This window comes from Cebus imitator, unplaced genomic scaffold (genome assembly GCF_001604975.1).
Source record: "Cebus imitator isolate Cc_AM_T3 unplaced genomic scaffold, Cebus_imitator-1.0 Scaffold519, whole genome shotgun sequence".
Taxonomy (NCBI): Eukaryota; Metazoa; Chordata; class Mammalia; order Primates; family Cebidae; genus Cebus; species Cebus imitator.
The window spans coordinates 288157-306625 of record NW_016107834.1 but is presented as its reverse complement, the minus strand read 5'-3'; the positions used below and the strand labels follow the sequence as shown (position 1 = coordinate 306625).

At 38.0% G+C, this 18469-nt stretch overlaps 1 protein-coding gene across 5 annotated transcripts in view; it reads right to left on the bottom strand.

Annotated features, from left to right (window-relative positions):
* Positions 1-18469, bottom strand: part of SGCD (sarcoglycan delta) — a 640365-nt gene that overhangs the window by 392388 nt on the left and 229508 nt on the right. For all 5 annotated transcript variants that reach the window (XM_017514183.2, XM_017514182.2, XM_017514180.2 and 2 more), the window contains one exon: positions 15204-15392. In XM_017514183.2, coding sequence (XP_017369672.1) covers positions 15204-15392 — 189 coding nt within the window. The remainder of the gene's footprint in view (positions 1-15203; positions 15393-18469) is intronic.

The following is an 18469-nucleotide window of genomic DNA, read 5'->3' as shown; positions in this document are numbered from 1 at the left end:
AAAGCTGCAGAAATGAGAGCACCTTAGGGATACTGGAAAACATCAGCATTCTTCATGTGTCCTGCTGTTGACTCATCTTCATAAACCACAGGCACAGAGACCAAGGGCTCTGAGGAATTAAGGCAGTATCTTCTCAGACTACAGAGCAACTGGGAGGATGTATGGAACAGCCGTTAGGAGTTCTGGGTCTAGACTGGTTTTATATCCCAGCTCTGTGCCTTACTGCAACCATAGGCAAATGACTTGACCTCTCCTCTAAGCCTTAATTTTCTCGTCTTGAAAAAGGGGATAATTATAGGACTCATCTTCTAGGATTGTTACAGAGATTAGATAATATGCCCTATGTTAAGTGCTCAGTATCATACCTGGCACAGAATAAGGTCTTAATACTTTTTATCCCAGTAATTCATGACAATAATCAACCTGTGAATCCTGAGGTCAATGTCGATGTACCTGTGAGTGGCCAGGTACCGTTTTGTACCAATGAAGGAAGCAAGACTTATTATAAACCAACTCCAAAGAAGAAAGCAAAAGACTTGTTATAAACCAGTTTCCTTTTCATAATATATGAAGTATTTATATTCAGTATGGGGAATTACAGTCTGATTCTATCTTACAGGTGAGGTCACCAATTATACCACAAGGTAGCCAAATAGTCCTTAAGAAAGCAACTGTCATGACTTGTCCCTACTTCTATTTATGTTTCTTTTTTTCTCTTTCCTTTTAGCTGCTTATTTTTAATTTTTCTTGAATCCCACAAGTATTACATAAGTACATTCTCCTCACCAAATGTTCAACAGCATAAGGTAGCACAAAAAAGTTGCCTTCCACCCCTCTCCCACCTGTCTCCCCTCCCACCACCACCACCACCAGTCAACTCCTCCCCCGGAGGAAACATCAGATTTTCTGCAGATCCATATACAACACTACTAGATGGCCATTTCTTCATTTTACTTTGGCTTCCTTTGTTCAGTTTTCACTTTCTGCATCTGTGCAATCATCTTGACTTAAAAGCCCCTCTTCAATTATGCCAAATCACTGCTTCCTACCTTCTTTACACCATCCACTTATCCTGGCTGTTCTTTTACATTTATTTGATTGTGTTAGTAATTCTCATCCCTCCTCCACTAGACAGAAAGCTCCATGAAGGAGGAACTGCATTTGCTCTTGTTCACTCCTATACCACGAGCACTTAGTATAATCCTTGGCTTACCATAAGAACTCAGCCAGCATGTGTTGAATAAAACAACTGTTTCTCATTCGTAAGGCTGTCAATAGATAGTAATTATAGTAATAATTGACTCCAAGAGGTGAGGATTTCCCACAGAAACCATTCACTTAATTGAGACTAGGAAATAAGTCAGAGGCACAAGTCTCTCTCCACTGGTGAATGAACAAGACACAAATTATTTCTGCTCTCTCCTCCCTGCCAAGAATTGAAATTCAGGTTTCAATTTAGACTACTTTAAATTGCTTATGTGAACTACAAAGCATTCATTTATTAAATGGCAAGCAACTATGTATTGCATAAAGCTGACTTAACCCACTGAGTGACTAAGTGACTAAGTGACCCAAATGATAATTTTCCACTATGTTTGGGTTTTAGGGACAATGCTTCCTATTTTATCGTGTAATTAAGAGATTATGAGAGGAAGAGAGAAAACATGGTTACTTAACATGGCAGATGACAGCCTAGTATATTAATGGTCAAAACTTCCTGACATTGGCCAACCCAAACTGGATGATTAGCCACAGGACCAGAATGCACTGAGTCTTTAACCCTGTACCTCATGGATACTGGCTCAGTGACTTGCCTGATTCTGCAGAAGGTCAATAATGCCAAGTTCTGCCATCCGTTGCTCATTCTAACATATTCTAAAGTTGGGAGGTTGACTATAGAACACATTAGGCATGACACCTAGGAAGTACTCTACTTGATAAAGCTGGCTGGTAATTAAAAGCCAATTAAAATGCATAATTTTTATCTTCACAACCATTCAATGAGGTTTCTCCAATAAACAGAAAGTCTACTGTTACATACAGTAAATTCCTCTTCAATGGTTAAGCTGTTCCACTTTTTTATTCTTTGTTCCCTATTTTCAAAACCTAACTTCCTTGTTCTTTGTGCCTCCTTGCCCCTCATTACAGTAAAAAACCTTCTCACCAGTCTCAATCTATAGTCCATATCTATTCCTTATTTGGCACCCTTAGTTGCCCACTATTGAAAAATGGCCCCTGCCATCTTTGCCATGCCCTGACATGCCTTGTACCATAATGGGCAGCCTCTCCCTTCCCGCCTAATTAGCCATATTCATTTTAAACAATAGCCAACCGGGTTAGCTTAGTTGTGCAGTCAGACTCCAGCCAGTGGGGACAGGACACAGAAACAGGGACTAACTGCATTAGGGATAAAAACCCCTTCCCTCCCTTGTCTGGTGTGCTCTCATGGAAGACAGACCTAAAAGCAGCACCCTCTGCAGAAGTAAATTTGCCTTGCTGAGAAATTCTTTGTTCAAATGCTTGTTTCCTTTGCAACTCCAAGCCCTTATTTCCACCACTACCCTACTACCGAGAACTGTTTTCCTATTCTCTAACTTTATTTATCAAAGCAACAAGCAGTTTACTTGTTGTAACTGAGTGAAGCATAAAAGTATCTCCAAAGCAACAAAATTATGATTCTTTTAACATAGGCACCAGCGAAGTAGTTAGTATGACCCCTTAAAATTATTCATGAGGATAAAACTGCTTGAGTCACCAATGGCTGAGCCAATACTGAAGTCGTTTTAAAATGCCCATTCCTCATTCACCCTAGCTATACAATGACCATCACTGCCAGTGAACATTATACATGTAAATTCATTACTGTTTATGAGACATTCATTTTCTTTTTTGACAACAAAATGTTTTCAGATAAAGTTAAAAGTATAAGCTTTGAAGATAGGCATACCTTGGTCTATATACTGAAGTGGCTACCCACTAGCTAAAATGGTTGAACAGGTGAATTAAGCTTTCTGTGCTTCAGTTTCTTTGCCTAGAAAGAGGAAATAATAGTACCCTTCACAGGGTCATTGTGAGGAGAAAGAGATAATGAAGCCAGGCACTTAACATTGTGCAAACAATGTTCAGTACAAGTCGTGGTGTTTGTGTGCTTAATAGCATTAACGGTGGTGGTACTGTTGCACCAGATTATACTTTCCTAAAATGGCCATAGTAGTATCTTGGAATCAGTTTTCTGTGGCTACAATGACAAATTACCATAAAACTCTCAGCTTAAAACAATATAAATTTTCTCAAAGTTCTAGAAGCCAGAATTCCAAGCCCTCTGGAGGCTCTAGATGAAAATACATCCCTTGTCTCTTCCCAATTCTGGTGGCTATCAACATTCTTTAATTGGTGGCCCCATCATGCCAATCTCTGCTTCTCTGATCATATTGCCTCCTCCTCTTCTGTGCCAAATCTTCCTCTGCCTCATCATTATAAGGATGCTTGTTGTCATTGAAGTGAGGGCCCACATGGGTAATACAGGAATAATCTCCTCATCTCACAATCCTTAATTAAATGAGACCCTTTTCTCAAATAAGGTAGCATTCACAGGCTCCAAGGATTAGGAACATATCATGTGTGTGGGGGTCACTATTCAACCCCCTACAATCTCCCATCCCACATACTCCTCTAGAACTTCACAACACCCCAATGAAGAAGTGGAGCCCATGTGTCCACTGCTTCAATCTAGGCAGGACCTTGTGTCTGCCTACAACAGAGTAGAATGGAAGTGATGCTATCTGACTTCTGAGGCTGAGTCATAACAATGCTATGTACTTCCACCTTCTTTAAATGGAACACATATTCTAGGGTTTAGCTAACATGTTAAGACCAAGCCCAAACTAGTCCATAGGGAAGAGCTGTGGGTAGGTGTTCTGCAAGCTGAGATCCCAGCTGACAGCCAGCATCAACCACTGACACATGTAAGTAAACACATCTTGAGATGATTCCAGTCCCAGCTGCTGAGACACCCCAAGCCTTTGAGTCTCCCAACTCAGGTGCTAAACATCAGATAAAAGAGACAAGATATCTTCCTGAGTTCTGCCCAAGATGCAGAATCATGAGCAAAATAAATCATTGCTGTTGTATTAAGCCACTACGTTTTGGGGTAGTTTGTTGTGTAGCAACAGATAATCAGACCAATTATTCATTAAATAATTAAATGAATGAAGATTAGAAATGTAAAAAGGCACTTTATATTCCCTGGCACTTAATATATTGGATGTTTGCCTAAGCAGATACAGAGTGAGCAAACATACACACTCAAATTCTCACACTTCTAGAAGAAAAAAGACATCCATCTTTCTCATTCTGGGTTAGGGAATACGGAGGACCCAATAATCACACAGAAATTATGTCAGGTCAAGGCAGGTGAATCACTTGAGGTCAGGAATTCAAGGCCAGCCTGGTCAACATGGCAAAATCCCATCTCTATTAAAAATACAAAAATTAGCCAGGTGTGGTGGCACACACCTGTAATCTTAGCTACTCGAGAAGCTGAGGCAAGACAATTGCTTGAACTTGAGGGGTGGAGGTTGCAGCAAGCTGGGATTGCACATTGCACTCCACCCTGAGTGACACAGTCAGCGTCTGTCTCAAAGAAGAAAAATTATTTGAAGGTAGAGGACCTTATATATCATCAGATCCAACTGTATATTTTACAAGTTGGGAGGCTATGGCTCAGAAACAGTCCCTGCAACTCCCTCATCAAGACAGCTCTTAACAAAAGTTCACCTTGCCCTTCACAGGCAAGATGAAAAATTTAGCACAGTCTCACAGCCTTTCCAATTAAGAATATTGAAAGGAAGAAATGAGACAGAATGAATGTGTAGAAAAGGTACAGAGCTGATTAAAAAACACAGTACTTATCCTGGCTGTTAATCAGGTTATAAGAAATTTTCTTCTCCTTTTTATATTAAAATCGTTCTGGTTTGTTTCCCTACCTTAATCCCACGGCTCTCTGGGTCTTGGGAAGTGCCTGGGGCACAGGAAGGCAAGGCGAAAACTATCGTATGGTTAGGAACAACGAACTTTTTGGTTCAAGGGTCTTACCATGCCATCCAAGATGTATCTAAGAGGTAGGACAGTAAGTTCTGGACCAGTTTTGAAGCAAAGGACTTCCTGTCACGATGGAAGTGATCAGTAGCTGCTCTAAGATGGAAGCTACTAGCCATGTGTAGCTGTTGAACATTGTGATGAGACTAGTGTGACCAAATAAATGATATATTTAATTTTAATATTAAATCCTTAGTGGAAAATGTTATTCTAGAAAGATTATTTACAAACAACTCTGAGCCTAGAACTCCTAACTAATGAATCTCAGGCAAATCAACTGATGGGAAACCACCTCATATGTATTGGTTCTTTCTATAGTTTGAACCATGTAATTCCACCCCTGTCTACCATGGAAGGACTGACCTGCAAGTTCTCAGTGGCAGCAGGTTCTTGGAATTTGCTACTGCTCTTCTATGATTGCTTAATGACTCAGTAAGCATAAACAGATCCTTGCGACGTGGTCACAACTTCAGATTTCCGAGAGTTATTTAGAGCTCCCAGCAACCTGACCAGTAAGAACTAAAATTTCCTTGTATGAATGGCTATGTGTGATATACAAAGACAAAAAATATTTCCAGGGAGATTTTTCTAACATTATTCTTCTCAATTCTAGGACACAAAAATAACTTTGGTTTTCTGAAAATTCTCATAAGTGGAAAAGGTCATGAATACTGTCCAAATAATAGGATAAAGTTGCACAGTAATTTCTTTATAATTGGAATTCAAGCTTCTCAGTCTGACCTCTCCGAAGTCTATAATTTGCAGCCTGTTTGACTTTACTAGTGTCAGCTTGTATTCTCATCTGTCCCCATCCCCTCTTTCCACTCCAATGGCCTAAGCTCTCAATACTAAAACCATTATGCCCGAGGCTCCCCAATCAAATGTAACTTACCAGCTTCCAGACTAAAATTACACTGCTTTTGCTGCTTTCACCACCACACAAAAGGCCTTATCCATCCTTTAAGGCTCAACTCAGGAAGTCTTCAAGTGCCTTCTAACTTTAGCTAATTTATTCTTTCTGCAACTTCCATATTTCTTTAAAATATGTAATTTGTGGAAAGTATTAAAATTATATGTGTGTGTTTTTTCCCTAGTAAATTATGAGTACTTAAAGTATAGGATTGTTTTATTACAATCTTTAGTTTCTACAAAAACCATAGTATGCTTAACTGTGTGCTTAAGAAATACTGATTCAATTGAAGCAAATATGCCCAATAGATTGTATAACCTTATAGCAGTCTTGATTCATATTATTTGCAGTAATTATGATACCAAAATCATCCGTGATGATTTACATTCTCACAAAGGCATAAAACATAGGAAGTTTCAAACCAAATAGGATATTAGAGAGCCATATCCTAGGATTGACCATGAAATAAAAATAAATTTTTGTTTTTTGCTTTTCTGCATTACAATTTTTATGGTGCTTTAAAAAAACAACATTTTGGCAATTTTTCAGGTGGATGGATTGAACTAATGGATTAAAGCTGCCGACAGAGTCAAAGTACTGAGAGATGGAAGCATGATTTTCTCAGTGTAGGAAGTACTTCCAAGTCCCTAAGCTAAGTTGGCACCCCCACTGAAGTGGATGCTTCTCAAACACACAATATATTCATTAACAGTGTTAAATGAAAAGTATAACTAAAGCCAATAATATCATTTTCACTTATTTACTGAGCAAATCTGTATATTAACTAGGACGATGTCACCTGTCTCTAATATCTTTCACACTCCATCATTACCCTTCTTTTCTCATGTAATTAAAACGTGGCAGGTAGTTGATACACAGAGGGAGTGACTATATTTAAAATATCTTTTCATAATCAAATTCAAGCAATCATCTCATTTATGATCTGTCTACTTCAATAAATCAACTAACACTTCATTTTAGAAGTTATACAAAGCTCTATTAACCCATCTTTATACATTTTAATTTAGAGTGACGACATATTCATAATTTTCTCCCTTTCGTTTATTCAATAACCATATTCTAAGTGTCTACCATGCACTTTATACGCATCCTCACTCCCCTCAACTTGAGTTAGTTTGACCGGGTTGCAGTTCCTTGAGCTTTCCCAAAACAGATGATGTGTCACCATCCTGAGTTATGGAACACACTGGCCATTCTCTCTGGCTTTTACTGTTTTACATTGTGTCCAATTTACAAGTATTAGAATGCCTTCCTCTGACCCTCAGTGGATCTTTATCTTACTTCAGGGTAAATAAATCATGTTTGAGACATTGCACTGAACAAATTCAATTTGTCTTCATGAAAAATAGCCCTTCGAAAATGGGCAGCATTGTGTACTGAAGAAGAGCGGTGGCTCTAGAGCCAGACTCCCTGCAACCCATCCCAGTTTTATCATTCACTGACGGTGTGACCTTGGGCAAGTTACTGCACTTCTCAGGGCCTCTGCTTCCTCCTCTGTAAAATGTGGATAACAATGGTGCTTACCTCATAGGGTTTTCATGTGCATCATGTGAAAACATTATAAAGTAAGTCCTGTATGAGTTTTTAAGAAATAAATGGAAATGCATTTCTTACATGATCACAAATGACAATAGTTTGGATTTTGTAATGTTAACAAATAGAAACTAAAATAGAAATCATGAGATCTATATACTACAGTCACAGGTAGCTATCGTTTATGGAGTTTCCACCATGTGACCAGCTTGAACAGGTACTTGACATCCGTTATCTCATATGTGTGGCCTGCAAAAGGCAATCTATAGTTAACACATGTTGAAAGCCTACTGAATGAATAGCAGGCACTGAGCAAGGGTACGAAAATGAATAGAGCATAATCCCTACTACTGAGAGAAGTTTCCAGAGCAGCTAGGGTGCTCAAGTTGGGTCAGAAAACCTTGCTATCCACTTTGGTTCCATCATCTGTAAAATAAGGGTGTCTGATGAGTTGATTCCCAAGGTTCCTATTTCACTGAATTTTATAGATACTGGGATAAGATGTCATGCCATCTACTGATGACTGCTAAGCCTTTGGTAGTTTTGCCACTTATAACCACTTGTGCTAAATGATTAATACTACAGTATTTTGGAAGGTCTTTGAGGCCAGGTTATTTTGATTGCGGTGGTAGAATGAACTAGCAAAAGTAGCCACTCTCTATTAAAATGAGACTTCACACAGCCTAAGAAAATACAAAATGACAAAAATCAATGCCCAAACAGGAAGATGTCCAAGATGACATCTAATCCAATGCATTTACTGCTATACTGGGTTCCAAAAAGGAAAGGTAATGTAGTTAATGGCCAGTTAGGGCTGGGAATCCAGTTTCTGACACTCAGGGCATTGTGCGTTGTCCTACAATATAACAAACTGGCTAAGAGACCAGGATCTATAGTCAGACTGCTTGGGTTTGAATCTCCACTCTGAGGCTTTATAGCTGTGTGATCTCAAATCAAGCTATTGAGCCACTCTCTCCCTTGTAAAGATGGTATCCAATAGTATCAACTTGGATAATGATTAAGTTAGATAATATTTGCAAACTGCAACTGTAACAATATAGTGCCTGGCACAGAATGAGCCTGCAATAAATGATGCTGCTGCTGATGATGACGACAATAGAAAACACTTCTATAAAGTGCCTACTATGTGCCAAGCTCTAAACACTGCATTTATCACCTCCTCTAATCTTTACAACAATCCTATGAGGCAGGTATTGCCATGACTCCTAGGAAATGGCAGCACAGAGAGGTTGAAAAACCTAAAAACCACATAGTAAGAGACAGAATCCAGATTTGCACTTAAAACATCTCTCTCCAGAGGTTGAGCCCTGAACTACTATACTGTCGGTCTCTCATGACTTTCTGTTGTCAACACTGATGATTCCTATGTGTCAACACTTCCCATGAGTCAGATTCTGCCAAAAATGTTTCACATGAATTAACTCACTGGGTTTTCCACCAACCTATGAGTAGATATTAAATTTATATTAAATGCTATGTCAACACAACAAATGGACAAAACACAAGATGGAAACAATGCAGGGAGAATGTCCTCAGCTACAGAGCAAGAAGAAATGAGATTAAAAACTGAACGTTCAGAACTACCAGAGAACTACTCTAAACAGAAACGTCACTGGGTACCTCAGATAAAAGTGACCTATGACACAGGGTAGACAAAGAAAACAAGCCATTTTGCCAGCTTCAGAATTTTGTGGAAGAGCCAGATCATTGTTGCAATTTGGAGGAGGAGGTACAGTATAGTGGAAAGGTTGAGACAGGAAGTCAAACACCAGCTAAGTGGCTTTCAGCAAGTCACTCAACTTCTCTGAGCCTTGGGTTTTCATTTAGTACAATGGGGATAACAACATTAAATTTGTAGAGTTATGAAAATTAAAACATTTTAAAGGTTGTGTACAGTGAGTTGCACAGAATAGACATTTAACAAATATTAGCTCCTTTGTAAAACTACAATGTGTGATAAATTCAGGTCTATTTGTGGGTGTTTACAGTCTAGGCAAAACACACACTCTCCAATGTAGGGGGAAAACGAAGAGAAATGTATAGTCTCTATCTCCTGCCAGTAATGAATATTGGATTATTCTGCTAAACAGCAGAAGAAAGCAAAATAACTTTTCTTCTGATTTACCTCTGAGACAAAGAAAACTTGGTAAGATGCTTGTCCAGATTGCCATGCTAGAAAGGCTCTTCTGGCATGTATCCTTGGGGATAGTGCAGAATGCAAGTCTGACAAAAAAGTAAAATTCCAGATTTTCAATTTTGGATATATCATCAAGTTTTCACAAACATTTTCAGATGATATCATACATTTAGTTTGCCATTACTCAGGGGGTTGATTACAGTGTGAGCTTTCCCAAATCTCAAACTGTTAACCCAAACATACAAAATAGTCACTCTTTACTTTTATTTATGTGTGCACATATATATGTATTAAAATTTTTTTTCCTCAATAGCTTTAGAGGTAGAAGTGGTTTTTGGTTACGTAGATCAGTTGTGTAGTGGTGACCTCTGGGATTTTAGGGCAGCTGTCACTGAGGAGTGTATACTCTAGCCAACAGGTAGTTATTCATCCTTCAGCCCCCACCTTCTCCTCTTCTGAGTCTCCAATGTCCATTATACCACTCTATATGCCTGTGCATACCCTTAGCTTAGCTCCCACTTTTTCATAAGAACATGTGATATCAGATTTTTGACTCTTGAGTCACTTCACTTAGAAACGTGGCCTCTGGTTCCATACAATTTGCTGCAAAAGCCATTATTTCATTCTTTTTTATGGCTGATGGTGTATGTATATCACATTTTCCTTATCTACTCATCTGTTGATGGGAATTTAGGTTGGTTCTATATCTTTGCATTTGTGAATTGCACTGCAAAAAATATACATATACAGGTCTCCTTTTGATATAATGACTTATTTTCCTTTGGGTAACTACCCAGCAGTGAGATTACTGGATCAAATGGTAGGTCTAGCTTTATGCCTTTGAAAAATCTCCAAACTGTTTTCTATAGAGATTGTACCAATTTACATTCCCATCAGCAGTATATAAACATTCCTTCTTCACCACATCCACACCAACATCTATTATTATTATCATTATTATTATTATTTTTACTTTTTAGTAATAGCCATTCTGGCTGGGGTAAGGTGGTATCTCATTGTGATTTTACTTTGCATTTCCCTGATGATTAGTGATGTTGCACATTTTTTCATATGTTTGTTGGCTACTTATCAACTATTCTGAGAAATGTCTATTCATGCCATTTGCCCACTTTTTAATGAAATTGTTTTTTTTTTCTTGCTTATTTAGGGTTCCTTGTTGATTCTGAATATTAGTCCTTTCATGAGACACAAAATTTACAAATATTTTCTCTCACTCCATAGGTTGTCTGTTGATTCTGATTATTATTTATTTTACTGTGCAGAAGCTTTTTAGTTTAATTAGATTCCATTTATTTTTGGTTTTGTTGCATTTGTTTTTGGGGTCTTAGTCATAAATTCTTTGGTCAATATCCAGAAGTGCTTTTCCTAGATATTTTTTTCTAGAACTTTTATGTTCTAGAATTATTCAGGTCTTTAAGTCTTTCATCCACCTTGAGTTAATTTTTTCAACACCATCAGAGAAAGGGATCCAGTTTCATTCTAATACGTGTGGCTACCCCATTTTCCCAGCATCATTTATTAGATTTCTCCAATTCATGTTTTTGCATGCTTTGTAAAAGATCAGTTGATTTTAAATATAAGACTTTATTTCTAGGTGCTCTCTTCTGTTCCAATGGTTTTTGTGTTTATTTTTATACCAGTATTATGCTGTTTTGATTACTATCGCCTTGCAGTATAATTTGAAGTCAGGTAATGTGATGCCTTCAGATTTGTCCTTTTTGCTTAGAATCGTTTTGGCCATTGGGCTTTTTTTTGGTTCCATAAGAATTTTAGGAATGTTTTTTATAATTTCGTGAAAAATAATGTTGGTATTGTGATAGGAAGTACACTGACTCGGCAGATTGCTTTGGGCAGTATGGTCATTTTCATGATGTTGAGTCTTTCAACAACATAAGCATGGGATGGTTTTCCACTTGTTTGTGTCTTCCATGGTTTCTTTCAGCAGTATTTTGTGTTGCTCCTTGAAGAGATCTTTTACCTCCTTGCTTAAGTATATTCCTAGGTATTTTAAATTTTTATAGCTATTGTAAAAGAGATTGAGTGCTTGATTTGATTCTCAGCTTGGTCACTGCTGGTATACAGCAGTGCTGCTAATTTGTGTACATTGATTTTGTAACCTGAGACTTCACTGAATTTTATCAGATCGAGGAGTCTTTATAGTTTTCTAGGTATACAATCATATAATCAGCAAACAGTCAGTCTGACTTCCTCCTTTCCAATTTATATGCCCTTTATTTCTTTCCCATTTCTGATTGCTCTGGCTAGGACTTTCCCTGCTTGTATTTTTAAATCTCTGCATAAACTACTTTACTGCTATCACATTTACTTTTTTTTTTTTTTTTTTTTCTCCAATATAACATTGCTTAATACCTCATTCTTTCCCTACGATCATCATTGTCGGTAAATTATTATTTGTGAAAGAGAATTATAATTCTAAAAGGATATCCTTTATACTGTGATTGATGGAAAATATGCTTTTAACTTGCAGGGCAAGACCAATTTTCTAACACTTCAGTTCTATTTGCTCAAATGCATTACGGCTATAAAGCACCAATTATGGCTAATAGCAGCATTATTCTTACCTCAGTAAGTACTTGGTTTGGTAAAGCTTTAAGGACTCTCAACTTCAGCAATCAATTTAGTTAACTACAGGAAAGAGCCGATTTCATATAGATTATTACCTTAATGTCATATAAGTGGTGCTCCATATACATTTACATATACTTCTATTAAGCTTTCCAGATAAAGCACAGTCTAGAAGCCATATTTGTATAGTATCACAGTCATCGAAGTTTCAGCTCATATTTTCCACTTCCTCTACCCCTAAATCTTACCGGTTCTATAAATTAATGACAGCCTTGATAAAAATCACAAAAATAAGGCATTAAGAGGATAGCTTCACATAGGGGATTAGGGGTATACATGGGTACTAGCCAAGTTCCAGTGGAAAAGTCATAAACTCTGTCTTGCTTTTTAGGCCCCATCACCCAGGCATCTCACTACCCTAAAAGCGGAAATCTTCCAAAATGTTTTTTGATCCCTCAACCCTACAACCAACCAGAAGTCAAGGTATATCAATTCCATCTTTTAAACGTATTTTTAATCTTTACTGTCTATGCTACTGCCCTAGCTTTTGTATTCTGCTGTTTAATATTGCAACAGAGAAGCTTTCCTAATTTACAAGTTTTTGAAATACAAATTAAGAACATCACAGAACATGCACATTAACAGATGGCAATTGTGGTCACTGGGACTTAAGGCCGAATGGACCCAGGGCATTCTCCAGAGCCCTCAGCTATAACAAACGTTCCCCATTCTACTGCTTCCTCACCTACGCAAGCTCTCTATAATGTAAACCTAATTACATCTTTCTCTCCTGCTTAAACATTTCTCTGAATTCTGCTTGTATTTAAAGAAAGTCCAAGTTGAAAAGTATTGATTGAGTCTGATCCAGAAACAGAAGCTAATGTGCTCTAATACTCTAGAACTATTGCCTTGGATGCCTATAACCCCATAGAGACTGACCATATAGTCTTCCAAAGTTACTACAGCAATATACAAGTTATTCTGTATTTTTCAAAAGAACTGAATTCTTAGCTGGATATGATGGGTCATGCTTGTAATCCCAGCACTTTCAGAGGCTGAGGTAGGAGAACTGCTTGAAGCCAGGAGTTTGAGACCACCTTGGGCCATATAGTGAGACCCCCATCTCTACAAACAATTTAAAAATCAGCCAAGCATAGTGCTGTGTGTTTGTAGTCCTAACTACTTGGGAGATTGAGATGGGAGTATCACTTGAGCCCAGGAGTCCATGTGCAGTGAGCTATGATCACACCACTGCCCTCTGGCCTCCATGAGAAAGTGAGACCCTTCCTGTAAATAAATACATAACGAAAAAAAAAATTTTCAAAAAAACTGAATTATTTTCTCCTCTCAAGGTAGAAATTTGTAACATCAAGGTAACATTTTTGATTTTATAGTTTCCTAGCTTTAACCACAAATACTAAAAAGTGAGCCATTCTGATGCCTGAAGCAGTATCTATAACTTTGGTTTATAGAGTCCTGATTAAGTCTAGCACCAAGAAGCCCTAACATGAGTGATAGACAAAGCCACACACAGAAAACATGCAGCCTTTGCCTTTCTCAAAGTTCAGTTTGTCTGGGAAATACATATAAAAATTATCCGAGTGGTAAATATAATAAAAAATACATGAATGGAACTACAGGAGCATCACGACAAGTTTTATCAGACAGGGAAGGGAGCAAAGCACTCCCAGCAGAAGAAAATGTATGAATAAAGGCAAGAAAGTGACTATGCATAGGGTTTCAAGGATAAAAATGAACTTTGTAATTTGGAAAATGTAAATATCCACTATGACATTTAGGACTGTCACATGAAAACTTGACTTGTAATTAGGTAAGGTCATATTTATTTATCAAATGAAAGGGTTTTGGGTTTTGTTTGTTTGTTTGCTTGGTTGCAGAGATGCATCTTGCTATTTCCCAGGCTGATCTTAAACTCCTGGGCTCAAGTGATCCTCCCAACTCAGCCTCCCAAAGTGCTAGAATTTAGGCATGAGCCAATGTGCCTGACCTAGGATTTGTTTTTACTGCCAATCTATAATATTTACTTTTGAAATCAGAACAAGAAAGGAAATTGTCTTCAGCATAGCAGATTGCTGCCCATTATTTCCTCATTAATGAGGTAGACTACTTATATTGCTAGCATAGATCAGAATTTCTAAGTATAAAACCTCAGAAGAACTCCAAAAGTCATTTTTCCAGGATTTTCTTTCATTTGAACTTCAACAGTAAATGCCCAGTGTGTACAGGGACCAAAACACCAATAGCAGGAATTTCATTGAAGAAACATAAATATAAATTCTTAAAAAATTAAAATACAGCTACATTCCTCTCATTTCCATCTTATCCAGACCAGTGGCAAAGAGAATCATCCTCCAAAAAATGGACGATATTCTTAACTAACCAGAGTGATGGATAATCAAGCATATATAGTTAAAATTTTTAGATACGTAATGCCCATAGTCTAATTTTATGCAAATGTTTCAACTCTCTACTTAATCAAACCTTTTGTAATCACTACAATTGGTGAAAACTTAATACTTTGAATTTATTCTCTATTTCTTCCTTCATTATTTAATCAAAGTGCTTGAAAGCTACAGGCTACAGAAACAGTTATCAAAACGGAGGGATAATATACAGGAGATTCTAAAGGAGGGAAATATCTTTAAGTTGGATTACCAGCCCCTGGAGAGTTAAGATTAGATAGAAGTCAATATCCATATTCAATCTGAACAGAAATGCTCTTTCACCAAATACGAGGAGGTTACAGAACTTTTGAGTCCTGCTATAACGACATCGCTTTTCCACTTTCCTTCACCATCTTGCCCCAAGTTTCCCTTCCGCAAAGAGAGCTAAACAAACCTAGGTGGTTTTACTTACAATTGTGAAGTTCATGACTTTGAGAATCCAGATGGTCATGGCCAGGTTCACCAGTATTAAAATCATGAGGAGCAGGACAAAGAAATACAGGCATCGTTTCCGCCAGCCGTAAATCCCCACCTTGTATACCTGTGGCCCCTCGGAGCCAGGCATGGTGCTCCGGTGGTGAGTGTACTGTTCCTGAGGCATCTGAAATCAACAAGGCGAGAGAGAAGCACTCACATTAAACTGCTGAGAGAAGAGGAAAAAAATAAAGGGGAAAAAATCAACTGATGAAGAGATATGGCTGGCTGCCGTCTTTACATTTACAACCTCCGACAACTCTAAAAATCTGTTTCCTCTGGACAAAAGTGACTTCTCTGGATGCTTGCTTGAGCCCTCTCATATGACACAGCTATCACTTCTGATGTGCACTGAGACAGCCACAGTCACAGCCACAAACATACTGGGAGGAAAGGGACTCCTAGGAGGCCATTTTCCAAGTGACTCAGAATTCCAACATCTTTGTGGGGCAGATGCTCAAAGACCCATCAAACTGAAGGAAAAATTTAGAATTACTGAAGAAAATAAGTTAACCCCAGCAGTTCACCTTAGTAATATAAAAATATTACTCAGGCAATTTATTTGGGAGGTTAAAAAATATCAAACACAATCATTCTGTATTGCCAGTCAGTGGCAACAGTGGCAGCTCTGACCACTCCTCTATTTCAGATTTAAAAGGGGTCCTTGCAGACACACAGCTGAAATCCCACTTGATTTGGGAATCTTCATCAAGCGATAGTGTAGTAAATACCTAACTGCCCCCTGAGTTAGTCTTTGTGAGTTGAATGTTCTCATCCAACTTATTTAAGAAACATAAAGGAGGGTCAAAGTCAAGTAAAATGTGAACATTAGCTTGTAGACTAATTAGAGTATGAACTAGTTACATGCTAAGCACAGTAGAGTGAGAGACATCAGAAAAATATCTGTCAATATATTATAAAGTAATATGTTGATGCCCTTTAAAATAAGGAAGGTTTTCCAAGTCCCTGCTGTTGACACAAATTATCTTTATACTAAAATTACTAATTAAGTGCCAACACAAATCTAGATAAACATATCACTTCTATCCAATTCTAAAGCCAAAACAAATTTTAAAATTAAATAAAGCTAGAAAACGCCTATCACTCAAACTGGAAAATAACAAAGTACTACAAAGGATGATGATTTGCCTTAAACTAAATCTCATGAATGTGATACCAAGGGCTCTGGTACAAGGTCTCCTGAGCACAGCATCTCTAGTCTGCCATAGCCATGTGATACAGACCCCCCATTGCCCAGCTCAGTTCAGATAATGGTACAGCCCCTATTTTTACTTCATTTGGCCATCATGTAGACATGCTGTATTCCCTACAGATAAGACCTACTCCATTTATTTTCTTTTTGCTCAATAGCAATTAAATTAGTAATATGTGCTACCAAAGTGACCACAATGAAACACCAAAACTTAGGCCCTAAAATCACATCCTTGGTTATTAGGTTATCTTCCCAATGGTTCAGAATATGATTATGTTATGATTTTTAGATAATCATTAAAATGAACATATACAATCTAAAAATCCCCCAGAGAACTGATGGCCGTTAGGCATCAGTGGAATTCCATTTGAAAAACTGAGTGAATTCTTCCTTACAGCTAACTAAAATGCTCCATGAAGGCCTACATGGCATCTGTCTCATCCCAAACACATACCCTGGAGCTGAAATCAGTACCTAATATGAGTATATGTTGGAATATGTGTGTGGAATGAATGAATGGAAAACAGAATGCATAAATGATGACACAATGAATGATTTTCCATCTGCTACTAGCTCTGCTGCTGTCTGGGGTACATAAAGGTTAAAGCTAAATACCATGGGTGAGTTCTTGTATGTATGCTTGTACATTTTCACCTCAGGCTCCCAAAGCACTGGGTTCTGAGCCAGGCACTAAGCTTTATGCTGTAAGAGGATCTCAGTTTTAAATCTCAGCTTCTGATAATTCCTCTGCAGATCACGAATGTGTTGTAAGAAGATGAGAACACAACAAAGTCATCAATCACTGGCCTTTTTAAACATGAAGATCAAATAAAAGTGAAAAGAATGTTTTATAAGCCTGAAAGAAATTAGGTTTTTATTTTCCATCAAATCATATTCTGTGAATTAAAGAAAAGAATCACACAATCTTAGAATTACATCTGCAATTTCCTTTGATATTAATCAACTAATTATGAATGAGCCAAATTAGAATTAGAGAAGTTAACCTGCTTGTGCAGGGCTACGGGGTTTGTGGCAGGGTAAGGTCTTGAACAATAATCTAGGATTCTCATAGACAAGATCAACAGTGAGAAACTCTTTACAAATCAGTGTGCAGAAGCTAGTGATATTGTCACTACACCAGTTGCCTTTTCTCTGTCATTCACCCCAACCGATGGTGTCATTACATAAACATAGCTATAAAATGGAAATGACTTGTTAATAAATGTTATAAGAGGGTGGAGGCATAGACAGCATGCTTGTGATTTGTTGTTTTCATACACATACTGTTAGAACTTGGCGGAATGCAGTGGTTATCTTGACTAAGGGTTCTCAGCCCTGGATGCACATCAGAGTTACTGGGGGAGCTGTTAAAAACATCTGTACTCCCAAAATGCAGTGGCTTGCACTAGTAAACCCAGCACTTTGGGAGGCCGAGGTGGGCAGATCACTTGAGATTAGGAGTTCAAGACCAGCCTGGCCAATATGGTGAAACCCTGTCTACTAAAAATACGATAATTGGCTGGACGTGGTGCCAGGTGCCTGTAACCTCAGCTACATGGAGGGCTGAGGCAGCAGAATTTCTTGAACCCAGAAGGTGGAAGTTGTAGTGAGCCAAGAACACACCACTGCACTCCAGCCTGGGCAACAGAGTGAAGACTCTGTCAAAAAAATAAATAAATAAAAAGTAAAAAAGAAAAAAAAAAACACATCTGTTCACAGGATAAGTAACAATCACAGAGGTAGCACCCAAGCATCAGTATTTATTAAAGCTCCCCAGATAATTCTCAGAGCAGATAGGACTGCATGCCATTGGTCTAGAATAATGTCACTCAACCCTAATTATGTATCGAAACACAAAAGAAACTGAACAAATAAAGTACAAATTTGGGCCGGGCGCGGTGGCTCAAGCCTGTAATCCCAGCACTTTGGGAGGCCGAGGCGGGTGGATCACGAGGTCAAGAGATCGAGACCATCCTGGTCAACATGGTGAA